Here is a 26823-nt window from a genome sequence, read left to right as displayed (position 1 = left end):
AACTAATTCCTATGCCCCACAAATAACCCAGAGGTGCATTTTAAATAAAAGCACACATTCTACTCACGTAAAAACACTGGACAGGCCACATAAATAACTCAGAGATACATTTTAAATAAAAGAACACATTCTATGTACTCATGTAAAAACACACTGATTCCTAGACTGTCTGCGGGCCGGATTTAGAAGGCAATTGGGCCAGATCCGGCCCCCAGGCCTTAGTTTGCCTACCCATGAGCTACAGCATATGCTTTCAAGTCCTTTACCACCAAGTAAAAGCCACACATGATGCCAGCTGCCACAGCTCAATCACAAAATCTAGAGTACAAAACAAAACAATGTTTTGGCTCACACCATGCATGCAGATATGATTGTGGGTCTTCCCTTGCTCATGGAGGATGTACAGCACCACTGCCTTCAAGGAAGTGGAAATTCTTTATTTTATTTTTTAGGACAACACGACTATTTCCAATATTTCTAGTTCTGCTATTTGTTAAAGTTTTCCTTCACCACTTAATTTGCTAAGCAACTAATGAGATCACAAAACTGACCAGAAGGCTGCTGTATCTGAATGGGAGACAACCTAAGAATCTGATTTATATTACTTTCCAGTGTCACACCTTATAACAAACAATATTCCTACAGAGACATAGTATAGAAAGTTATATTCAGAAAGTATATCTGAATTTTCTAAGAGCAATTCTCTACAACAGGGGTTCTCATTTCCTCCCACTTGAGAAGGTGGAAAAATATGAGCCCAACAGTCACAAAACTTATGAGCCTCAGTCAAAAGGTACAGGGGTGGATCCAATGACAAAATGGTGGCAGGTAAAGGGAGAGTTTGGCATAATTAGTTAGTAATTACCAGCATCATTTTGTATTGTATCTAATCCCATTTTGGAAATTTCAAAATTATTTGCCATGGTGATTTTCTTGGGGCAAGGAGCTCCACCGTTTAACTTATTTCAAGTTAACTACAAAAGCTATATTTGGGACTAACTGAAATTTTCATGTAACCCAGACACTGAAGTAGTAGTCTAACCTGGAAGTTAACCAGAGCAGGGATAACCATGGCCAGGCACCCTCTGTCCAGGAGTGGTTATAACTGTTTTTGCAAGTGGAAGATGCTGCATGCCTTGGCTGCCACAACCTCTCATTTCAAATCTGGATCTACCAGCACTCAGATGAATAAAAGAAGAACTGAATGCTGGTGTCATCAGTGTACTGCTGCTACTTTAGTCTTTCGATAGCTACATCCAAAATTTCCTGTACGTGATGAACAGAATGAGAGACAATACTGAATCCTGAGTGACCTCAAAAAACACAAACCCCACCTTCTGGAGTTGGTCCACCAGGCAGGACCAGAACCACAGAGGTATAGCATACCAACCCCCCAGCCAGCCTATCCAGATTCTATAGTAAATGGAACTGAAAGCCACAAAGAAATCCAGAATTAACAGGGCCACACTCCACCCATCCTTCTCCCAGTAGGGGTTATCCATCAGGGTAACCAAGAATGCTTCAGTAACAAAACCAGGTCTGAAGCCAGATTTAAATACACCCAGATACTGAAAGGATTTCATTTCCAAAGCTCTTATTAGCCCGAGACCTAGATATCTCAAGGATTGCCTCCTCTTAAATGAATCTTCTGTTCTGTTCGGAGGAGGCCATGATTTGAGACCCCTCACTATCTGAGGTGAGGAAGCTGAGTCATGGGACATTACACCCAGGCCAAATAACTCAAGGATCTTGTTTGGCAAAACTGCCCCTTGCCTTCTGGTGATCCATTAAAATGTTCTTATTTTGGAAGGCATTTGAGGTAGGCTTTTTAGAATGATCCTGATTCTGTGAAGCTGCAGTGGTTTTTCATAATTTTGCCTGCTTTTCTGATTTTTGGTTTTGTGATCTTGCTAAATGTTTCATTCATAGATAGATAGATAGATAGATAGATAGATAGATTTGTTTGAGTTTTGTACTTTAGGTATCTTTTGAGTTTTATCCCATTAGCTGACTTGAGTGCTTTTGGGAAAGCAGAATGGTAAGACAGAAATATTTTAATAAAATACAGTTTAAATAAACAACGTTTCCATAAAACAAATGCAAAAGAATTGCAAGTGCAATTGGTTGGCAAATAAAATGTGTCAAATAACAAATGTTAAGCACTTATGCATGTGTTGTGTTATTATATAATGGGGCTTATATTTAAAATAATGAACATTTAAAATCTTAATCGCCTTGAATAGAAGGAAATTAAATATAGGAATCTGTTTCTGTGCTTGGTAGGGGCAGACACACAAACAAAGCATTGGCAATTTAGCTGGAAGCACCCCACCCTAAAATAGAGTTTCTAGATTTTTAGTTTGAGGCTCAGAATAAGCTATTGAAGAAGCTATTTATGTGTTTTAGATGTGCCATTCAGTTATTTTTCCTTTAAGAATTTAGCAAAAGAAATGTGAAAGCCTAAGTGAAAATGACATTAAGGTTGTGACACCAATAACAAAAGCCAAGATATATAAAGTTAAGCTGACAGTCAACCTTAAATCATGCTATTGTGCTTATTCTTTTTAAAAAACAACAATATGAGTTAATGACAAGATGTCAGACTTTGAATTGCCTGAAGTTTGTCATTTGGTGTCTGTGTCACAACCTTAATGTTATTTAAATGTAGTTTTTAGTATCTATTATTTAAAAGGTCTATTTTAAGACAGCAAAAAGCTTTGATAGAGGAAACCTCAAAGTACACCGCCTTACTGGTATGCCATTTCATTAGAAGTAGTGCATAAAACATACATTGTTGACAAATCTAATTCATTAAAGGTGAGATAGATGCACTTTAAAACGACTGGCTGGCATCATTATCTACGGTTCCCTTATAAATTATTACTCTTTTCCTTTTGACTGAACTTGTCACTATTTACCTTTCAGAGTATGAATCTTGTGCATCAGACTTGTTTAGAGAAGTTGGAAGTCAAATAAGCTACTTTCTTTAAGCAGAAGCAAACATTTTAAACAATTTCCAAAGAAGTGGCCATATTTGTCTGTTGCAGCAAAATCAACAAAGCATCTTATGGCATCTTAAAGACTATGCTTGAGCACTATAGTCCACTTCAACAGATGCTTGAAGTACAATGCTGGATTTGTCTACTCTGGATAAATTACCATATTACAGGAGCTAATAATGTCCTCCACATTCATTTATCTGATCATCTTCCAATGTGATATATGTGATTTGCCAACAATGTCCCTTTACATTCTACATAGTACAAACCACCCAGTCTCTACATGAAAGGACCAATGGACAAAAATCTTATAAACTGACCTTAAAGTGGCCATACTTGAACTTCAAAACAGAGACCGCAAAGTGAAACTACTGAATTTAATTCCTCAAGAGTTTTGATTGCTATTACCATCACAGAAAAAGGTCCTTCCTCTAGTGGCTGTTTATTGTACCTACAGAGGTTGCAGTACAACTAGAAGGGCCTCACCACCTGATTGTCATGTTATCCAAAGCAGTGGTGGGGAATCAATATTGGCCTGCCAGGCGTTCCAATTTGGTCCATGAGGCCAGTTTCTCAAAACCATACCCACCTATCAATCACCTGACATCACTCCAATGGGTTTGCATTAAAGCCCCTGCCAAACCCATGCCTCCCCGCTTCATTTTAGTAGTGAATTGCTGCCTGTGAGGTGCTTTGCAGTCTCAACTTTGGAGCTTCCAAGTGCCAGATCATTGTGATTTCAAGTAATTGACAGTGGGAGCGGACCCCATATGTCAAATTTGGCCAACAAGACCAATCTGGTCTGTGAAGCCATAAACTTCCTCATCCCTGCTGTAGGGTAACAGGAAGAAAGGCATTACTTTGGCTATCCTAATCCCAAGTTGTTATAGGTCAATGCAAAAACTTTACCGGCAACTGGTACAACTCCTGTAAGAGCAGTACAATGTTACATGAGAGGCTGCCCCTACTGGCTGCATTTTACAATAGATACAGCTTCGAAACCAACCTTAAGGGTAGTCCCAAACAGAGCATATTACAATTCTCCAGTCTTGAGGTTACCAATGTATGGGTCACAGTGATGAAGCCCAGGAACAGGTATAGTTGGCATACCAGCTGGATTGGGTAGAAGGAACTCCTCGCTACAAAGGTTACCTGAGTCTCCAATTTCAGTGATCAACGTAAGAGCACCCGATAACTATGGTCAGTATTACTATACTAGGAACACCAGCATGGTCTAGTAGTTACAGTGTCTGACTAGGACTGGGCAGACCCAGCAAACCCCACTCAGCCATGAAGCCTACTGGGTAACTTGGGGCCAAGTACAATGGTACCTCGGGTTACAGACACTTCGGGTTACAGACGCTTCAGGATACAGACTCCGCTAACACAGAAATAGTACCTCAGGTTAAGAACTTTGCTTCAGGATGAGAACAGAAATCGCATGGCGGCGGCACGGTGGCAGCAGGAGGCCCCATTAGCTAAAGTGGTACCCCAGGTTAAGAACAGTTTCAGGTTAAGAATGGAACTCCAGAACGAATTAAGTTCTTAACCCGAGGTACCACTGTACTAGCTCTCTGCCTAACCTATAAGAAAGGATTCTGAGAATAAAATGAGGAGAACTGTTACACAACCTTTTGGAAACTCAGGATGTAAAATAGTGAATACATCAATTACTTGTCCTCTGCAATATGGTTCTTATAATTTGCCATACTGAGTATTCCCAGCTACACAGCTGAGCCTCATCAAATATAACTACAGCAAACAAAACTCAAACAACAAATGAACTGGCATAGCTCAGTCTTCCTAGGCACAGAGCCAGACCAGATGAAAAGAGATAGAAAAGATGGATCAATGCTGTGTAACTTAACCGCATTCATCACATACCCTAGCAGAGTACCAGGTAGCCATCCAACTGATCTCCTGTACCAAATAACAAAGTAGAATCACAGACCACCCACATATATTTTTCATGCAGGGTAAAAACACTTGAGAAGGCAAAATTTCCATGAGAAAATTGAGCAAAAATAAAAAGTTTTAGTTATTTGTTTAAAATATATAGCTTGCTTTTCATTACTAAAAAGGCATTCCAGAGCAGGTTGCAACATTAAGAAGCTCCACTTCTCCTGTACTTATCTTCCCTTCAAATGGCTGTTTTGCATTTAAAAAGTTGAAAAAAGAAGAGAGAGAATGTGAAAAAGCATATAACATGTAGTTCTGCCTTTACACTGTCTGAAGTAGAGAAGGAACTATAGAAGGCCACTAATAAGACTGCAATCATATTCAAACTGGAATAAGCCCTATTGAACTTAAAGGGACTTAGGGACCAATCATATCTCCCATCTGGTAGTGGCTGGGTGGAACAGAGCTCATGATGGAAGGTGAACAGTTTCATTCCAGGTTTTGCTGGCACAACAGAGAAGCCCTGATTGAGCCCACTGTCAGTAGGTGAACCAGCTTAGGATCCACTGGCTCCTTGGACAGCTCAGTTCCACTTCTTCCTCATCCCATAAACATCCTGATAGCATTTTTGGCACACACAAAGGAAACCTTTATAGTGGCACAAATCCCCTGCTGGTGGAGCACAATGGATCCAGGCAGAGCCACCAAATTCTCTCCAACACAGGGGTTTGGATGGCTCTGTTATTTTAAATTGACATGTATGTGCATGTGCCATGCAAGTGAGGAGCAAGCACATACTTCTATGAGCATATTCTATGCATAGCTGTCAACTTACAGATTTGAAAATAAGGGACCAGCAGCCAAAATAAGGGACCTGCAGCCTCACCTGTTCCAGGCACTCCAGTCTTCCTTTCCTCCTGCAGTCTGGTCAAACTCATGCTGGTAGCTTCGAGAACACTGTCTAACCAACTTTGTAACCAGAGGTTCAACTGAATAGAATCTGAATCACATGCACCACAAGGCCTATGCAGCCTCAGCTTAAGATGGCTCCCCGGTCTGGCTTTGCACTGCAAAGTTTGAAGCACGTGCAACAAAATGGTGTCCAGCATTCAAAAAAAACCCCAGCTTGCATTAACTAGCCACACACAAGGCATGCAAGCTCCACCCCCAGTCGTTCTTAAGACTTCTTACTGGGTGAGCAACACAGCCAAGCAACACAGTTGGAGCCTCCCTCCTCCCTGGCCGGCAGAGAGGGAGGGAGGGAGAGGAGCTGCTTCCTTTGGAATTTAAGGGACATCATTTAAGGGACATCTATCAATAAGGGACAGCAGCGGGACATGGCGCTGGAATAAGGGACTGTCCCTTAAAATAAGGGACACTTGACAGCTATGATTCTATGCGGACCACATACCCCAATACTTTGAGCATACTTGTTCTAAGTAAAACAATCCAGAATTCCTCCTATTACACTAACTGAAACAGTATCTTCATAGACTGTAAGCCATAGACGAGGGCCTATAATTTTCTATTATTATACAGTGCCTAGTGTGATCCTGTTGGAAGGTCTGACTGGTGTTGGACTGAATGAACTGAAACAAAGCTGTAAATAAGACTGATACTTATTTTGGGTCATAATACCTGGAACAATTTTAAGGATACAAAGACTAAATACTATTATTATCAACCTTATTGTAAGCATCCAATTAACTGATTAGCAATAGGAAATTTTATAAGAACAGTACACTATTGCAGCAAAGCCACAATTCATATGGTGGGATTGGACAAGTTACTATCATTTAATATTAATAGCCTCTCTTGCAGGGATACTGTGGGGCTGAAGAGGATAAATATTAGAAAGCACTTAACATAGAAAGCTCACTGTATTAATGTATCAACAGGGATGCTACAAAATCATATATAAGAACATTGTAAAGCTATTTTAGTTAATTACTTTTCAACGAAAGGGATTAGAACAGTAAGTAGGTCAAAAGAGAGTACAAGATTACAAGTATAAAGCATTGCCTTGTGATAAGGAGTAAGGTATTAGAGTAACATTCTCAAGCGGTCAGGAATTTAGGACATATTTTCTTTTTCACCTAAGTACTAAAGAAGACTAATTTTCAATAATATGCTGACATTATAGTTCATGCAACATTTTAATAAAAAAAAAAGAAAATAGTTTTGCTTATGATCTGCTCTCTTACTTCATGCTATATGGTGCTTAATTGTGTTCTAGTAGGTAGCAAAAGTTCCTAGCCCAAAAGGTATACCCACAAGGTACAGTATCTTAAGTTTTATCTTGGATTTATATCACTTAAGTACAGAAGGAATAGTAGAGATAAGGGATTGCTGAGGGACAATTCGGAGTGGGGGATGTTCTATGAGGTATAGAAAGAAAAAAAGGAAAGGTTCTATAGAGAGATGTATGATGTTGGGAAAGAGAAAAGGAGTGGGGATTTGAAATATATGGCTATAGTACTATAAAGAGAGGGACACGGGTTGCGCTGTGGGTAAAACCTCAGCGCCTAGGACTTGTCGATCGAAAGGTCGGCGGTTCGAATCCCCGCGGCGGGGTGCGCTCCCGTTGCTCAGTCCCTGCTCCTGCCAACCTAGCAGTTCGAAAGCACCCCCAAGGTGCAAGTAGATAAATAGGGACCGCTTACTAGCGGGAAGGTAAACGGCGTTCTGTGTGCTGCGCTGGCTTGCCAGATGCAGCTTGTCACGCTGGCCACGTGACCCGGAAGTGTCTGCGGACAGCGCTGGCTCCCGGCCTCTAGTGAGATGAGTGCACAACCCTAGAGTCTGTCAAGACTGGCCCGTATGGGCAGGGGTACCTTTACCTTTACCTTACTATAAAGAGAAAAGAGAACACTTTAGAAAAAAAGCCTGGCAGGCTACGTTATGGGATGCTGCAGAGCACTATCTCCTCCAATGCTATTTAATATCTACATGAAGTCTCTGGGAGTGGTCATTGGGAGTTTTGGGGCCAGGTGCCATCAGTATACTGATAACACTTGACTCTATTTCTCCATAACATCACAATCAGGAGGCGCTGTGCAGTCCCAGGGCCATTGCTTGCATGCAATGGTGAGATGGATGAGGTAAAACATGCTGAGCTTGAATCCTGGCAAGATGGAGACAAATGTAGGTAACTAGTTCCCTTGTCCAAGAAATTGGTCAACTGCCCATCCTGGATGGCATTGCACTCCTTGAAGAAACACGTTTGCAGTTTAGGGTGTTTCTGGATGCAGCTCTATCACTGGAGGCTCAGGTAGCCTCAGTGGCTAGAATTGCCTTTTACTAGCTGCAATTGGTTTGACAGCTATGGCCACTGCTGTACCAGGAAAGCCTGGCCACAGTATTTCATGCATTGGTTACTTCAAGACTGGATTACTGCAATGCACTCTTATGTGGGGCTTCCCTTGCGCTTGATCCAGAGGCTGCAGTTAGTGCAGAATGCTGCAGCATGATAGCTGACAAAAATGAGTCCTTGTCAGCATTATAACAACTGTGCTCAGAGATGTGCGCTGGTTGCTGATTTGCTACCTGGCCGAGTTCAGGGTGTTACTATTACTATTTAAAGCCCTTAACAACTTGGGACCAGTTAACCTACTCAGCTGCTTCGATCATCAGAACAGATACTGTTACAGGTGCTACATAATATCTGTTCTACATCTGCAAGAACTTGATCTTTTATTGTGGCATCACCAAAACTTTAGAGCTCCCTGCCTAGTGATATCAAGCAGGCACCCTATGTATTCCTTTTGATGCCTGCTAAAATCATTTTTATTTAGACAAGCCTACTAGTTGTTTAGTAAGTTGATGCAAGTTTTAATCTGTTTCCAGTCTATTATTTCAACTTTTTGAAAGTTTTAAATTATACTGTAGTTATTTTTTCTTATTGATGATTTTGTTTTATCCTTCTTATAAACTGCTTTGAGTGTTGTTGCTTACAATCAAGTGGTTTATAAATTTTATGAAATAATAATAAAGAAAAAACTGTGTTTTAAGCTAAAATGCCTTTTTTGCCATGTAGAACGTATTGTTTACACACCATCGCAATCTCCAAGCAGTGAGAGACCACAAAAACTCCAAGGGTTCATGCGCTCACCCAAGTTCAGTTTCCTTGGAATGATGGTTAGAAGAGACCGTGGAGTCTTTAGGATACAGTATATGGTTTTATTTACAGCTATGTAAAGTGTGAGCATAGGATGGAAAGACTTGCAACAGCAACATTCACATAGATCTTGCTTTCCCCTTAGGTTTCTAGGGGAGCCCCAAAGTCCAGCATAAAGGAAGGCATGTCTCTCCATCTTAAAGTTTCCTGCTCACTCACACAGCAACTCTGACTATTGTTCTTCTACCTACTTGGAAGATAAGAGGGGTGGGAAAAGGCCCACCCATCTATTTCTGTAGCACAGAGCAACTTCTTTGGATATGCTAAATCATGGTACTTAAGTAGCCAGTCAAAGTTACATTGAAGAAACAAACTGGTTTGGCAAGCATCCTCATACATCCTACTCTCACAGATACAGGAAAAGGACCCAGGGTATCATCCAGACTGACCCCGCCCCCAACCTCATAACAGTATAAACTGGTCTACTACAAAATAAAAAAATTCCTTCCAGTAGCACCTTAAAGACCAACTAAGTTAGTTCTTGGTATGAGCTTTCGTGTGCATGCACACTTCTTCAGTGTATCTGAAGAAGTGTGCATGCACACGAAAGCTCATACCAAGAACTAACTTAGTTGGTCTTTAAGGTGCTACTGGAAGGAATTTTTTTATTTTGACTATGGCAGACCAACACGGCTACCTATCTACTACTGGTCTACTACAGTTACTCATGAGGTCTTATTTTATTCAGAAGAATTCCACTCCATCTTTAGTCCATATTTAAGGGCTCACACATGTACATGCACATATAGCAAGTGCTTCAGTGGGGAAGCGGAACACAAAAGTGGAAGAGGGCAACACTGTAAACGTTTTTCAGATTGAAGGTAATTGCTATCTAGAACTATCCATTTTCCCCAAACTGAAGTACAGTGGTACTTCAGGTTAAATACTTAATTCGTTCCGGAGGTCCGTACTTAACCTGAAACTGTTCTTAACCTGAAGCACCACTTTAGCTAATGGGGCCTCCTGCTGCCGCCGCGCCGCCGGAGCATGATTTCTGTTCTCATCCTGAAGCAAAGTTCTTAACCTGAAGCACTATTTCTGGGTTAGCGGAGTCTGTAACCTGAAGCGTATGTAACCTGAAGTGTATGTAACCCGAGGTACCACTGTATCTCTTGCTGCACATCACATCATACATTTACAACGGAACTTGACAATGCAACCCTGTGCTTCTCTACTCAGAAGTAAATCCCACTGAATAAAATGGGTCTTGCTCCCAAGGACATAAGCCTGCTACCTGAGTTAATACTGAAGAACAATGTGGGGAAGAGGAGAAAAGTAGTACACTGGCACCTTGGGTTACAAACACCTCTACAGACTCTGCTAGCCTGGAAGTAGTACCTCGGGTTAAGAACTTTGCCCCAGGATGAGAACAGAAGTTGTGCCACCGTGGCAGCGGGAGGCCCCATTAGCTAAAGTGGTACCTCAGGTTAAGAACGGTTTCAGGTTAAGAACGGACCTCCGGAACAATTTAAGTTTGTAACCAGAGGTACCACTGTAAATCAAAGCTCAGGAACTTCTAAACAAGATACAAAACTGGGACCATGGGCATAGCCAGGATTTGTGTTGGGGGGGCAGGACCCCCCCCCCCACCTGCCATCCTCTTCTGTCTAGCAGATTCGGAATGAATTGTTTCAACAAGCTGTTTTAAATTACTTTCTTTTGACCAAGTGCTCAGAAAAACCTGTCAAACTTTCTACAATTTCTTTTAGTTAAGTATTTTCATTTCCTTTCTGGGGGGGGGGGGACTGCCATGGGCATAGCCAGGATTTATTTTTAGAGCGGGAAAAGCCTTATGGGGGGGGGGAGGCAGTTAGTTAAGTAGTTTTATTTACTTACTTGATTTTGGCTACGGCTATAGCAACCGCCCCCTGCTCCCCCTATGCGTGGGACTACATTAGTTTGGATGAAAACCTAACCAAGGAGCAGTAGTAGCAAAAAAAAAAGAGTCCTGTGGCACCTTGACTAGGAGATGCACAGAATATGCCCTACTAAGTTCCAGGGGGGCAGCCAACTCCGTCCTCAGCTAAGAAAGCAGTCCTGAGGCATCTTTTTAAGGCCAAACCCATTCGCTAGAAAGCTCATATAATAACAAACAACAACAACACATCTGTCAGTGAGTCTCTCCGTCTCCTTCGTTTCCCTTCGGCGTTTGAGGAGAACCATGGACGGAAGGCGAGGGTGGCAGCAGCGGGCAGGTGGGCGCTTCAGAGGCCGAAAGGAGGGCCGAGCCCCTTTCCCGCCCCGCTGCCCTGACAGACTCCGACGTCACTTACCAGGTAGGCCGGGCCCCGCTCCCTCTTTCGGCGCCTGGTAGCCCCGGAGACCAAAGGAGCGTCAGTAACCACGGCTCGGAATGGCCGGGCTCCGACATCCGGAGGAGGAGCCACCAAGACGGAGGAGGAGGCTCAGGCTCTTTTCCCGCGCGCGAAAGAGAGAAAGCGAGCGAGCGCCTACGCGGGAAGGAAGGAAGGCGGGAGAAACGCTCCAAGTACTGAGAGGCCGCGCCGCGCGACGTTGAGGGGAAATCGCCTGAGGTAAACGGCGCGCGGGGCTGTACATACAGGCAGATGGAGTTCTTCGAGCCGGTTGGCAACGGTGCGCTCTCCTCAGCTCAGCAGCATAGCCCTCGAGGCTCTCGTTGGACGCGCTCGTCTTTTGAAACTGCATCTATCTGTGGGGGGTGGGGAGCGTCTTCTTCAGAAACTCCCTGAGAGCCCACCCCTCTTCCCCCACTTTCCGTACTTCTGGCTCGCGATTTCTTTCCCCCCTTTTTTTCCCGCGCTCCGAACGCGGGGGCGGGTCTCGTTACGCGAGTAGCGTAGCGGGCGTAGTCTCCGTAGGAATCTCTGCGCGAGTTCCAGAACTGTGTTGCGAAGTCGCTTGACTTAGTGATGTTCCGGCGGGTACGTTCTCTTTTTGTAGCTTCTCTTTCCTGCGGACTTGTCTCTCCAGGTAAGAAGGTTGCGTGCCGAGCAGGTGGCTTAACCACTATCGTGGCAGAATCTCAGCCTTTTTTTCCTATGCGTTGTTTATCCAGAAGCAAAATCCCGCTGAATACAGTGGGGATGGCTGTAGTAAATGTGCATTGGCTGGTAGTTCCATAGTTTCTCAAACTTGGGGCACAGATATTTAACTTTGCTCGCTCTACAGAGAACGGTGAAATCCTAGAAAGGTTATTGGTTTTGCATAGCATGACTAATTCAAATAACTCAAGTAGAATACTCGAATAAAAGTGTGTAAATCTTGAAGTCTCAAGCCTACCTTTCTGCACGCCCCCCCCCTTTTCTGAAAATATTTATGACAAACAATTCCCAAATATCCCCTGCTAAGAAACATTCCATTTACATATACAGTGGTACCTCTGGTTACATACGCTTCAGGTTACAGGCTCCACTAACCCAGAAATAGTACCTCAGGTTAAGAACTTTGCTTCAGGATGAGAACAGAAATCGTGCAGCAGCAGCGCAACCGCAGCAGGAGGCCCCATTAGCTAAAGTGATGCTTCAGGTTAAGAACGGACCTCTGGAATGAATTAAGTTCTTAACCCGAGGTACCACTGTACATTGTAAATGATACAGTTAGGCATTAAGGTGTGTGTCCTGGAAGACCTTCTCTTTGATATTTTAATGTAGGTTGTAAACTCCTTTGATATTTTTTCCCTTAAAAATATAAAGTGTTATAGAAATGAATAGTAATAATAAGCAGATTTGTATAGTAATTTGGAGTTGATGATTTAAGTGCATCTACTCTGCATCTTAACAGATTGTGCCAGAATATATGTTGTACATCTTTTTTCTTTCTTTTTTTTAACAGATGGAAAGTGACATCCAAAAACGGAGGATCCAGCTAACTGGATTTAAGAAGCAAGAAAAGAAGACCCTAATCAAATTGCTTCAGACACTAAAATGTGTTTTTTTTAACACTACGGTAAATTACGATAATTTATAAGCCGAAATATTTTGTGGATTTTTATCACCTAAAATACAGTGGACGCTCAGGTTGTGAACGTGATCCGTGCGGGAGGCACATTCGCAACCCGCAGTGTGCACGCACAGGTTGTGATTCGGCATTATTGCGCAAAGCGCGATTTAGTGTTTCGGCACATGCACGAGTGCCGAAACCCGGACGTAACCCATTCTGGTACTTCTGGGTTCGGCATGGTGCGCAACCTGAAAATGCACAACCTGAAGCTCCTGTAACCAGAGGTATGACTGTACTTTACAATATATGGTATTCATAGTGGTAAAACTGAGTGCATGCTACACTCTGGTAAAAGAGCAAATTCTACTTCTTACCTTATTATTTTTGAAAATGTGTATGCAATTTTTAGTTTATGGTTGTGTGTTCTTTTTGTTGTTAGGAATACAGAGATTGCACTCACCTTATAGCAAAGAGGCCTTGCAAGAGTGAAAAGTTCTTAGCAGCATGTGCAGCAGGTATGTATAGTGTGCTGTTCCTTTGCAGACGGTTTGGAAACTTCAGCCGGTGCAGAATTTGGCAGCCAAGTTGCTCAATAGGGCAAGATAATTTGAGCATATTACACTGATCCTGGCCTGACTGCACGGGTTGCCAATTAGTTTCCGAGCCCAATTCAAAGTACTGGTTTTTACCTATGAAGTCTCAAATGGCTCAGGACCGCAATACCATAAGGACTGTCACTTCCCATATGCGCTGACCCTGTGATCATAATCTGAAGCCCTTCTTTGTGTGCCTCATCCATTAAAGGTCTGGAGGATGGCAACACGAGAATGGGCCTTTTCTGTGGTGGCTCCCTGTTTGTGGAATGCTCTCCCCAGGGAGGCTTGCCTGGCACCTTCATTACATATCTTTAGGTGACAAGTAAAAGCACTTCTCTATAACCAGGTCTTTGACTGATTAACATTCTTTGGCCTTTTAAGTGTGGCCTTTTATTATGCTATGCTACATTAGTGTTGGCCATTGTTGACTTTAATAACATTTTAAAATAATAGTGTGTTAAAATGGTTAGGGTATTTTTAATGGTTTTAAATTACATTTAATTGGTAACATCTTGATATATAGTCTATAGAGTGCTTTTGGAAGAATATTTTCTTGTAAACTGTATATAAGTTTGTTAAATAATAATACCTGTACTCAGATTAAACATTTTAAAATTGTAACCATTAACTACTGAAGATGCACTGAGTATAAACAATCAATTTATGAAATTAGTTACCTTAAAAACTTTAATGCATAAGATTTTTAAAAGGCCATTCTAATCTGTTACATGTTTTCTTGGCATCCACATACATACTCTTGGGGTATGATTGTTGGGGGCTGTTGTTGCTGTTGGTTTTTTGTATCTGTGTTATAGATCATGTTGCAATTTATATAGAATTTTTTTCAGTTTGGTTGTGTATTTTTTATGTTTTATTTATGGTTTATGACTACTTTTGTTATGTTGTACAGGTACTTAGCATTTTTTTATGTTGTAAGCTGCCTTGATCATGGTTTGAACTGTGGATCGGTGGCATACAAATAAAATTATGCAAATGTGTGTACATAACTAGAGTTGTGTTTTATATCTTCTATGACCTTAAAAATCCTGCAGATACTAATTCTTAGTGAGCACTTTAGGTACTGTACTTATTTAACAAGGTTTTTATTTCATTTCTTCCATATCACCATAAATTTCCCAACAATAACTTCTCTTTAGCTTTCATAGTTGTGGTAATTCTCATTGATCGTTTAACACATTTTTTGCTAATGGCAAAGATTTTGGCGAATTTGAAAATACCTTGTAATTGTTGGCATCCATTTGTCTTGAGAGATAATGGAGTATCTGCTGTAACTAGAAACTTACGTTATCAGCAATGAAGTGACCTTTCCGGGGTGCGAGCCTTGGCAGTGTGTATGGAGGTCCTGGGCTGTCCAAGAGCAGCCCCACTCAACCTCACTGATGTCCAAAGGAAAGCAGAGCAATACATTTGGCACCAGCTTAGCTGCAGGAATTATTGGAAGGAGGCATAAAAGACTCCATCTAACCATCTTAGGGACTCTACTCTGGATTTGTGTAAGGTTTACTCCTTAGCCTTTTTTCCTCCCACATATGTCCCGCAAGGCAGGGGGTAGACCATGCAGGGAATTGCATTCCCAAACATCTAAGAGGGCATCAGGCTGGGTTAGGCTATTCTAATTTGGGATGCATTTGGTGCTGTGGTCTAAACCACTGAGCCTTTTGGGCTTGCTGATCGGAAGGTCTGCAGTTTGAATCCGCACAACGGGTGAGCTCCTGTTGCTCTGCCCCAGCTTCTGCCAACCTAACAGTTTGAAAGCATACCAGTGCAAGTAGATAAATAGGTGGCGGGAAGGTACACAGCGTTTCCGTGCGCTCTGGCTTCCGTCACGGTGTTCCATTGCGCCAGAAGTGGTTTAGTCATGCTGGCCACATGACCCGGAAAGCTTTCTGTGGACAAATGCCGGCTCCCTCGGCCTGAAAAGTCCATTTGCCTTTTACTGGACTTAACCGTCCAGGGGTCCTTTACCTTTTTTTTTTTTTTTTTTGCTATTCTAGATCCCAACGGGATTTTAACGAAAACATCTAACGTGATAAAAATGGAAGGTATCAATAAGTTTAAAATCATGATTTTTCACAAAAAAATAGCAACTCGTGCTTTCAGAGACCTGTGGATACAGAAACACCTCCTTTCAGCCTCTTCTTCATGTGGGTGTGAACCCAGAGCTCTTATTTGAACTGTGGCATCTCAAGCTCCATGAAATGACTGCACCTTTTTCCTTGCTGGCCCTAATGCCTGAATTCGCCCTTCAGCATGTCTCCATTCAACCATGTCTCTTATTTCCCTTAAGCCTTTCCTCAATGCTAACCTTTTCTGGAAAGCTTATGGATAAGCACCTAATCCCTATGGTAAATAAACCAAAGTACCCCTGCCTCTATTTCCCCCTTTCTTCCCCTGCTTTACTGTGTCTATTTTAGACTGTAAACTCCTTGAGGTGGGGACCTATTATAACTGTTCTTTATAAAGTGCCATGCACACTGGACTATAAAGGTCAATTATAATTTATACATTTTTCTTGTGTCAGCATCAATAATACAGAAAATGCTTCTGTCCTAGAATGTTAAAACTCCCTACAAACTTGTTACAAATGCACACTAGTGGAAGCTACTCAAAGGAAACTTGTGACTGATTTTTTTTTCGTACAAAATCTGAGTGTTTCAGGTAGCATGCCTTTGTGATGGGGAACCTTTTCACCAAGAAATATGAATACAGGGTAATGGTTCCTAAACAAAGAGGCTGAGAGTACCTTTCCCCTCCCCCTCCCTTTCCATCAGATGACTGCTGGCATGCAAAGCTAGCACCTATAGAAGTACCATCTGGTAAAACGTTGCCTTGCAATGGCACAATCTGCTCGGCTCGGCTGTAAAATTGATTAGGATCACAGTTTTAGCTGCTTCACTATGAAATATGCTGTAGTTCGTTTTTATGTAAAGCGTATGGTGCTGCTGTTACTGATTTGAACCCTGAAAGAATGGGAAAATAAGGTTTGGGCAAAGGAGGAAAGGGGCAATACCATCAAAATTACATTTAAGCTAGCATGTTGAGTACATGATCTGCTAATAGAAGAGAAATCAATTTTGGAGGTGGAAGCTGCTGGTATAAAATAATTCTCGCTAAAATTTAATGTTTGACTGAGGTTATAGCGGCCTCCAGAGTTAGGGTGGGCATGGCTATAGTTAAACTTTACAGAGTATGTTAGCTGGTAGATGTGTGATATTTATGGTTCACATTTTGAAGATGAAAAGTTTCAGAAGTATGAGTGTCTATCAGCTATATTTTTCTTTTAGAGCACATGCTGACAGAACATAGAATAATATATCTGAAATATGCTAATGCAGAATAAAAGAGGGGGTTTCTTAAAGAAAGAATCCATATGTAGGAATGGGCAGGCATTTATTCTCTTGCTTGCAGTCCTTTGCAAAAAATCTGTTGATTTTTCAAAGCATTTCCCCACCCCCACCCCAAAAAGAATGCTTAGTGTTTTGAAAGCGTGATTAAAGCTGCAATACTATACATATACACTTGGAAGTAAATATATTATATTTTTGAGAATATATTATGCATAGAAACTAGTGTATAAGCATGAAATGTTAATTAGTACAAAGTTTCACAAAATGAATGGACACATTTTTTTAAAAAGCTAAAGAATTCTTACCCAAAAAATTAGGATCACTGTTTTTAATGAAAATGTGCCAAAACATTTTAACGTTATAGAAAAGGTCAGCTACTGTAGTAAGAAATTACATTAAGATCCCCTTTTTCCGCCCTAACAGAGATTGTTACTAATTTTTATATTTGATCTTCATTTGATTGCCATTTGTCTGCAGAAAAAAATTCTTTTGTGGATGACAGTTCATTTGCTTTCCAGGAAAGTGGATACTAACCAAGGACTACATAATTAATAGTGCCGAAAGTGGCAGATGGCTTGATGAAACAACTTACGAATGGGGATATAAAATTGAAAAAGTCTCCCATTATTCACCTCAAATGCAATCTGCACCTAAAAGATGGCGCGAAGAGCTGATACGCTCTGGTGCTGCAGGGGCCTTTCACAGATGGAAAGTTGTCCTCCTTGTTATGAATGGTGATAAACTAGAGGATTCTTTGAGAAGGTAGGATAAGACTTCTTTAAACTGAAGAAATTAATATGTTAATTCACTTTGATTTAGATGAAAATAGTTTTGTGGGTGTTTTCCTCCCTCTCACTTACTCTGGTCCACAGCAATTCTTCTACAGGATCACTTCAACTATAATATTTTATTTATATAGAGATAATATTGGTGTAGGAGAAACTGTTTGCTATGAATTGTGAAGTGCATTTTGGATGTTTGGGGGTTTTTTCCCTGTAAGTTAGAAGGGATACCCAGCTGCACAGCAAATTGAATAACAATACCACAACCGATTGCATAGAAGAATCTGCACAAGGGTTACTTCCATGGGGACAAAAGGTCATTTTCTTCAGTCTACAACTTTGTCTTGCAAAGATCTTGAATATGTTTTTAGTAATTGGAACAAATATAATACTGAATTCCAAAACCAAACCAGTGTGATTCATTGGAAAGTATTGGACTTGGTCCACAGAGACTTGGGTTCAAATCTCTATTAGAAGCTCAGTTGGAGACCTAGGACAAATGATCTCAGGATTGTAAGGATAAGGTGAGGTAATTGCATGTATGCTGTCCTGTGCACCTTCAATATATCGTACATTCTTCAGAATTTATTTTTAATTTACTGTTTTCACTGCTAAACTCAGCGGTTATTTTACTACTTTTCTTTTGCTTCTCTGTCTTTCTGCCCATAGCTCTCCCCATCATGGTTGATTGTGGGGGCTTAACAGGAGGAGATGGTACTTGTATTACAGTGTTACAAATCCACCTGTACTGTTGTACCTGAAGTGTCCTTTTCTTGATGAAATTAAAATTAGTTTCCTTTCCCAGTAAACTGTACAATTCAAATCACTCATTGTCATACAGACTTAGGCCCTTGCCTACTTTTATCAAGTATTTGATAAAAGGCATATAAGAAAACTCCAGCAGAATTGGCAGCCCCTTTCCCACATGTATTTGTGTTGTGCTGATTTTCCAACATAAACTCTTTGGGGGAGTCCATGTGGTGCTTTCACACCCTCATTTAGCTACAGTGAAGGAGAGGAAGCAGCAGCCTCATTGTGCTGCCCAACAAACTATAGGTAGAAAAAGGAAGTAGTAGGATGCACTATTGCAATTTGCATCACATGGTTGCAGAATGGGGCCAGGTGTTCATACTGACTGGAGTGAAGATGGCCTAGGTTACACACAGGAGCCAATAATCTGGCATTAGAGATTTGGGGCTTATCCAAACAGGTGCCCTGCACAGGTCCATGCTTCAAAGTTCTGTGCCCAAGCAAGAAAAAGCAGTTCAGGTTTTCCATGCATTGATGTTGGCTCCGATTCAACTTTAAAGAGCAGGTTTTCGCAGCAGCAAAAAAAGGAGAACATTAAAGCGTTGACCGTGCCCGTAAAGTGTAGATAAATCCTAACTGAATTATTTTTTTGTGTGAAAGGATCTTATGTCCACTGTGCTTCCTAGGCCATATTTCCATTTCCTTTTGTGAGTATGTTAGGTTTGGTGTTTCTATCAAGTTGCTCCCATCTGAAGAACCATGAACTTACTTGGAGAGAAGAAAAAAATGGGAAATGAATATTGTCTATTGTGGTCATTCCCATTTCTGCCCGTTTTTCACATGGGACTTTTTCATACAGTTGGCTCTTCGCATGTAAATCTGGTAGTAATTTCTGTTGATCAGTTTAAAAACTGTTGTTTAAAAACAACAACCACCGAATCAAGCATTTTGACTATATGAAATCTGTTCAGTTTTAAACTAATGCATTGACAAAGCAAATATGCATGTTTCTGATAGGAATTTTTAAAACTACATTTTTAGGTATGTGTTCCCTCACCGCCACCACAGAATTAAAGAGTAGATTTATGCTTCCTTTTTTGTATGTTGTGTAGGTTTTAAAATAAGAGTTACATTTTATATTTCCATCAAGTTTATATTGTTTCACTCCTACAGAGTTCTAGAAGCAGGAAAAGCCACAGTCTATGCAGCATTAAGTGCACCAAAGGACATTACTCATGTGTTAACTAATAACCCAGCATTAGATCAAGAAAAAGAGAAGCATCTCATTGGTGTGCCATATTGTCCAGTTGGCTATTTAGAAATTTATCTCTTAGAGGCAAGTACACTTAATATAATGAGAATCATAATCGAAATACATTATTTTAAATGTAACTGTTGATTTGTGGCAAATTTAAGAGTCCAATTTAAGCCAAATTATCATTGGATTAATATTTCAACTCTGATTTTTATTTTGAAGCATTTAAATTCTCATGAATACTTCAGAGTGAAAATTATCAGACTGCTATTGTATCATCTTCCTTAGATTGCATACAAGACAGTGAAGTATAGCAGCATTAAGGAAATGTTGGACCGTGATTTGCTTTTGTGTGTTTGAGGATAGCAAATCCTGGCAAGGTTGGTGTTGGAGACGTTGTGACAATGTTTGCCAGGACTTCAGACCGTATCTCTGGATCAGTACACTATGTATGTTGATCACCTAACTGAATGCCCACATCTAACAGGGTTGCAAGCATGTTTTTTTCAGCACTGGATTTGGAGTTGCTCTTGGTAGTCGAACATGATTGGTGCATTTAGTCTATGTCTGCAATCCTATTGACATAAAGCTTTGAGCAGAATGCACCTTCCTATCCAACTCAGGATCCAGATGGGAATGGAAATCATTCACTTCCTTGGGCCTCTTCTTGTGGTTGTTAACAGCATATTACTGAAAGCCTTGTGTGTGCCTTCCTGAAGATTGGGGCCCATATATTGAATGCTTGAACAAGCTCTCTTTCTAATTATATTTTCACATATTCACAGCTGTTTCAATAATAGAGCTCTCCTCTCTAAGCCAGGGGAGGCTAACTAATGGCCCTTCAGATGTTGTTGGACTCCAGGTCTCATCATCCTCCACCAATAGGACCAATGGCCAGGAATGATGGTAGTTCCAGTTCAGGAACATTTGGAGGGCCAAAGTTTAGCCACCTCTAGGAAAAGTCCAAATTGCTTGAGTTGGATCCAGACTACCTGCAGGAGGAACCCCTGAAAATGAGCCCCTAAAAAGCTGCTTCAGAAAAATCAGGAGATTCCCTGGAACAGGATGACAAGAGGGCACTGGGCACTTTCTTCCAGTGGGGAGGCTTCTTCTGGATCTCAATTCCTATAGCAAATGGAAGAAGTCATTCCATTCACCAAAAAACTAGGCTGGATCCAACCCATAGTGTTTTAACTGTAATTGTCTGTGTTGCTATATGGCCTCTCTATATTTGAATAGACAATAATATGCTGCATTTATCACCCAGAAGGAAATTAAAAACGATGCTGAAAAATACCAGGAGAACCATCTTAAACCCGAACAGTCAAGGCAGGTGATGACTGGCAGGCATCTTGCTGAAATGAAAAATGAACTTATAAAGCATATATATTCTGAACAGGTAAAAACTAGTCTTATGTACATTTATTACTTTTATAGCATAAGTCAACTGAAGAAAAAAGTCCACAGAAATAAATGTGGAAGAAAGCTGATTGCACTGTGTTAAAAAAAATAGTGTATAGAGGTTGGGATCCACTTCTTAAAGTCTCATTGAGCAGAGCAGGTCCAATGATGAAATGGCTGTTACAAATGCAAATAGTGAAAAACAGAGAATGCATGAGGTCTTGTGAAGGAATCATGAAAGGGAATTATTACAAAAGGAATGATGCCATGTGATAAATCAATGAAAAGGATTTAAAAGTTTTAGAATTATACAAAAATGATATAGGCCCAATCTGTCAATACTGCTTTAATGAAAAACTGTTATTAAGTTGGTGGAGAGAACACGCACTGGAAATGGGACTTCACCTTTCAAATGGGACTTCTTTCTATCAAAAAATCAATCATTGTGAGAATTGGAGCTATCTCTGGGTTTAACTACCTTAATATTTAAACAGTGTATTACACCCCCTTTACACTCTTAAAGAGATGAATATTATGCACAACTAGGTTAACTGATGCCTACTTTGGTAGGGGTGCAAACAGAGTGAAAATGTGGTGGATTATTTTTAAAATCAATATTTTGGATTAATTATTGGTAGTTACTCCCTGTGCAATGGGACTTTCCTTGTCCCCTACTTCCACCCTCCTTCCAAAGCTGCTCATAAACAGTAGGGAGCCCTTTGGAAAGGCATGGGATGTGGCGTAGGGGACTGCAGCTAGAGGAAGAAAATTGTGGAAGCACCCCCTACACAAGCGGATGTGTCATTACTTGTGATAGGCTCAGTTGGATCCTAGCTAATGAGTGGCATCCAGCAGTTACAAGAGCAGAAGTCTGCTTAAACAACTACTCTTTCCTTTCTGCCTACATCCCAAATATCATTGACTGCATACTGCTCAACTGTCCCGAATCGAATGGGACATGATGGAATTACAGAAGCCATCCTGGCTTCTCATTGGATCCCAGAATGTCCTGTTTTTTGGTCTGGTCAGCTGGTTCCCATGAGCGCTCAGGACCCAAAAAATGAGCACCCCAATTTTGATCAGTAGGATGTTGGAGGGTATAGGGCTATATTGGTGGGGGGGGGGTTGAGTGCAATAGGGGGGAATTGTTCAAATTGAATGGAGGAAACTTTTTCAGTATATGCATCCAATTGCATACAGTCTAAATACCTGAGTTTGGCTCTGTGCTGTGGGGCACAGGGAGCTGTTTGTGTATATGTCTGCCAACATCTGGCAAATTTTACTTGATTACTTTTTTGTGTTTTACCCATAACTCTACCCATAGCTTGGTAATGATTTTGGAAAGGACATTGCCTGAATAGTGAATCTCATAAGAACTGCAAAATGCTGCTGATACCGAGGACCCTCCCAACTTATTCCGTGTATCCAATGGCATTTCTTTACCCCATGTGCTTACTCAGCAGCAGTTCCCTATAAGGCCTGCCATTACCTCTTACGATGTTCACAAAATGCCTCAGTAACTATCCCCTATGAACCTATGACTGTAAACCTCAGTCGTCACTCCGGAACTTGGTGAAACTAGCTTCCAAGTAAACAGCTTTAGGATCAAACAATTTCCTTTGTATTGTTACCATGCACTATGACTGACAAATTTCGAGTTAAGCGTACATTCTTATTTTAAATCAATAATTTGCTTTTAATTTACAGGCTATGCTAAGAAAATATACTCAAATAGACCAAATGACTGAGTGCAGAAATGTGGTAAGATATGGATACTGGGCTGGGAGGGGGGAGAGAGAGAAAGAAAAAGATGATGCTGGAATAGTTTTAGTTTCTTGCCAGTGATTGGGTTTCAACAAATGTTGCCTTTACCTTTAAATAATATGCTAAGTAAGGAGAGAGGAAAGCTTACGAATGGTGGTGACTTCATAGTGTGTCTATCACAGCTCAGCATACACATATATAGCACATTCATGCATGTTTTCTTTATTCTACTTCAAATGCTGCAGCTTTCAAGGGCAATAGAAAAAAACACCTAAAAAGCACTGGCATGCATGCAGAACAAGCAGTCTTTCTATTGCAGCTATTGATACTCCCACATATGTATGAGTATTCAAACCTGAAGGAGGTTATGGCTATGGACTCTCCGCCCCTTTCCCCCATGTCTTGCTTACAAATATTGACTGGGTGCACTCCAGGTTCCCATCTGGGGAATCTGTTCTTTTTAGAATTGCAACCCCTTGTGTTCAAATGACAAGCTTTGCTGCCAATGTAGAATGCGAATCCATCCTTAATTAAACGTATCTGTGTGTGCTGGATAGTGTCTGCAATCCAGAGAATTAGCTGAGCTCACACTAAAAGATCCTACGCCCACAGAAATTGCCACATACAAATGTTTTACATAGCAACCCTTTGGATCATTTCAGAGTCCTCAGCATGGGGCAATTAGGTAGGCTTAAATATCTGCACAGCATATCTATCTTTTATAGCTTTTGAAATTCACAAAGGGATATCCCAGTGCTTAATGTATAATTTATGGTAATTCAGCACTTGCTGCTCTTCTTGCTTACGATGGGAGTTATGCAATTTATAAATCTGGAACGCAGCTAGTTGTGATTTGGGATAGCTCTGTGAGCTAGAGTAATGATGTGAGGTATATGCCAGATTTATAATTTTGTTTTATGAAAGCCCCCAGTGAGTCATGCACTGATCCTCCCAACAACTTATTCCTTGGAGATTGCAATCCTGAAACCCACCTGTACATCACCCTTTAAGAAAATTAAGTTTAATAATAGATGTTCTGCAATACAACATAATTAAACGAATAACTAAAAAAAAAGTACTTTCATTTTTATTTCTTACTATCCTGTGTTAAACAGCAAACATGGTGGATGCGAGGATGGAAAGTATTTAGAGGAATACCTGGGATAGACCTGGGGTATGACATTGGTAAAGGATTGTTGCTATTCCCAGTGGGTTAATCCAGTAGGCCAGGGGTGGAAAACCTCCAGCTCACAGGCCTAATAGGCGTGGCAGGGGTCCCAGTTTGGCCCATCAGACCATTTTCCCTAAACCATGCTCATCATATGTGATGTCAGGTGTGGGGCAGGTAGAGATGCGGGAACCTTAAAAGTGCCCTCCTTGATTATGCTTTGGAGGAACTTAGTAGTGCAGTTGACCCCTGCCCCAAACAGAGCATGTCGAACTCTAGTGGGCTTATCAGTGCCTATCAATGGTAATAAGCAATAACCTCAAGCCCACTGGATTGGCTGTGCAGCTGATTCCTGTTAAAAGCAAGCTTGGCGTTACCATCTCTCAGCTTGTCCCACTACAAGGGGAAAAAATTGTCACCAGGCATGCTGGGTGATTGACAGGGGGCACGGCCCCATCAACTGTCAAAGTGGCTTAGTGGGGTTGGGGGATGCAAGCAGGCTGTCTGTTTTTGCATTTTATTTTTTGTTACAAAATTTGCTGTTCTTTTACATTTTTTTTTTAAGTTAAGACTTTGTGTTAGGGTTTCAACTTGGATTTATCAATTTTTAAAGAATTGATTGACCAAAGAAGAGTCCCAATTAATCAAGCAACAGACTGTTTAAAAGCAATCATTTTTAATACATCTATACTTATAAAAACTATGGATAACTGTTTTCTCTTTCTCTACCACACTGGAGGAAATGTGACTTCTAAAACTATACCTAGTTTGGCACTTTTGTGCATTCTCTAAAAATAAAGGCTTTCTTTGTGCTTTAGAATTGCCTCAATTCATATGCAAATACAGTTTAATCGATTAACCAATGAACTTAGGAGTTTCTTTAAACGGCCCTAACTTATGTTTATGTGTATCTGATCAGTGCTTAATCTTGTAATTCTTAGTCTTTCATTCCCTAGGTAAAAAATACTCGCCGTTCTGGAGGAACCAACAATATACTTGAACTAGTAGATGACCACTTATTTCCTATAGCAATCTCAGAATTTTTATCTGGAAAAGATCTGATTCCTCCTGCTAAACTTATTCACTCTCTATTAGAGCACATACTTCAGGTGAGAATGGCAGCTTATGAGAACTGGCACATTGCAGTGGCTAAGAAGGAGTGACCGGGTCACTGGTTTCTCTTGTCTTACCTTAGCCAACTGTTTGTGCCTTCAGCACCTCATCTTCAAAATTTCTTAATACAGTACTGACCTCCCTTACAAGGCTGTTGTAAGGATTTTACTCATACTACTATGTAGGTACTAAATACTCTTTTCAGATATGAAGCATGATGTCAATGTAAAAGAGGTTGATAAGTTGTTTTTACTTTTTCAGTTGCTTTTATTTTTAACCTTATTTTCCCATTTGTTTTCCCCCTAGTTTGATGCTATGGATTTTAGTATTTACCACACTAAAATCCCAGTTAATGTGTTTAGCACACAATGCACACCGATTTTGCTATATGAATCTTTCCTGTAGTATCGAAATGCTAGCCAGTTTGGCAGGCTGTGTTGGGGAGGCACTTTCCATTGCAGTGAATAAGGAACTTGCAGGAGCAGGAGGCAATTACATCCCTTTCCTTGTGAATTCTGACATCCATGCCATGGTAATAAAGGGCAAATGGAGGTACCATGACCTTTCAAGCGACTCTCAGACCTAGAAACTGAAAGTTTTTGAGTTGGCTGTGATTACTTAGTGGCCAAGAACACTGAGTTCTGACTTCAAAACCAAATTCCAGCAGTTAGGTTTGGCTTGCCATTCTTCCCTGTTTACAATGTATATACTCTGTTTCCATGTTAAAAAACAGAACAGGCTGCTGTCCGCAAGCCTAGGGAGCCTGCGGGAAGTTGCGCCGGGCTCCCAAGGATTGCGGAGAGCTGCGTGAAGCCCGGGGCGTGCTCCTCTGTGCTCCCCAGGTTTCGGGCTGCAGGCTGCTGTCCGCAAGCCTTGGGAGCCTGGTGGGAACTCCCGTGGGCTCCCAAGGCTTGCAGAGGGCTTCCTGAAGCCTGGAGAGTGAGAGGGGTCGGTGCGCACCGACCCATCTCGCTCTCCAGGCTTCAGCGAAAGCCTGCATTCGCCCCATAGGACACACACACATTTCCCCTTCATTTTTGGAGGGGGAAAAGTGCGTCCTATAGGGCGAAAAATGCGGTAACTTAATTCGTTCTGGAGGTTCGTTCTTAGCCTGAAACCATTCTTAGCCTGAAGTGCGCTTTTGCTAATGGGGCCTCCCGCTGCTGCCACACGGCCGACGTGTGATTTCTGTTCTCATCCTGGGGCAAAATTAGTACAAACCCAAAGTGTTTGTAACCTAAGGTGTTTGTAACCCAAGGTACCACTGAACTCTGTCACTTCTGACAGACATATATCTATGTAAAGGTAAAGGACCCCTGGACAGTTAACTCCAGTCAAAGGCGACTATGGGGTTGCAGCGCCCATCTCACTTTCAGGCCAAGGGAGATGGTGTTTGTCCACAGACAGCTTTCTGGGTCATGTGGGCAGCATGACTAAACCGCTTTTGGCGCAGCGGAACACCGTGATGGAAACCAGAGCACACGGAAATGCCATTTACCTTCCCGCCGCAGTGGTACCCGTTTATCTACTTGCACTGGCGTGCTTTCAAACTGCTAGGTTGGCAGGAGCAGGGACAGAGCAACGGGAGCTCACCCTGTTGCGGGGATTCGGACTGCAAGCCTTCTGATTG

The 26823-nt window shown here is 41.4% G+C and overlaps 2 protein-coding genes across 7 annotated transcripts in view; one reads left to right on the top strand and one right to left on the bottom strand.

The window, feature by feature from the left end:
• Window positions 1–11886, bottom strand: part of KIAA0825 — a 184514-nt gene extending 172628 nt beyond the window's left edge. The window contains exon 1 of one of the 3 annotated variants that reach the window (XM_083465180.1): window positions 11633–11886. The gene's annotated coding sequence lies outside the window, so the exon portion shown is untranslated. The other 2 variants (XM_083465178.1, XM_083465179.1) reach the window with 2 other exon arrangements.
• SLF1 (SMC5-SMC6 complex localization factor 1) overlaps window positions 11474–26823 on the top strand; it is a 33823-nt gene continuing 18473 nt past the window's right edge. Inside the window, exons 1-9 of one of the 4 annotated variants that reach the window (XM_083465232.1) lie at window positions 11968–12027; window positions 12076–12163; window positions 12889–13002; window positions 13436–13511; window positions 17479–17722; window positions 19666–19828; window positions 21015–21146; window positions 22856–22909; window positions 25037–25189. In XM_083465232.1, the coding sequence (XP_083321358.1) occupies window positions 12889–13002; window positions 13436–13511; window positions 17479–17722; window positions 19666–19828; window positions 21015–21146; window positions 22856–22909; window positions 25037–25189 (936 nt within the window). In that variant the 5' untranslated portion in view covers window positions 11968–12027; window positions 12076–12163. Of the gene's footprint in view, window positions 11671–11937; window positions 12028–12075; window positions 12164–12888; window positions 13003–13435; window positions 13512–17478; window positions 17723–19665; window positions 19829–21014; window positions 21147–22855; window positions 22910–25036; window positions 25190–26823 lie in introns of those variants that run through there. The other 3 variants (XM_083465230.1, XM_083465233.1, XM_083465231.1) reach the window with 3 other exon arrangements.

This window comes from Podarcis liolepis, assembly GCF_965112155.1.
Source record: "Podarcis liolepis genome assembly, chromosome: 11".
In the NCBI taxonomy this organism is placed as follows: domain Eukaryota; kingdom Metazoa; phylum Chordata; class Lepidosauria; order Squamata; family Lacertidae; genus Podarcis; species Podarcis liolepis.
Note: the sequence above shows the minus strand (reverse complement) of the source record. Positions and strands in the feature narration are given on the sequence as shown.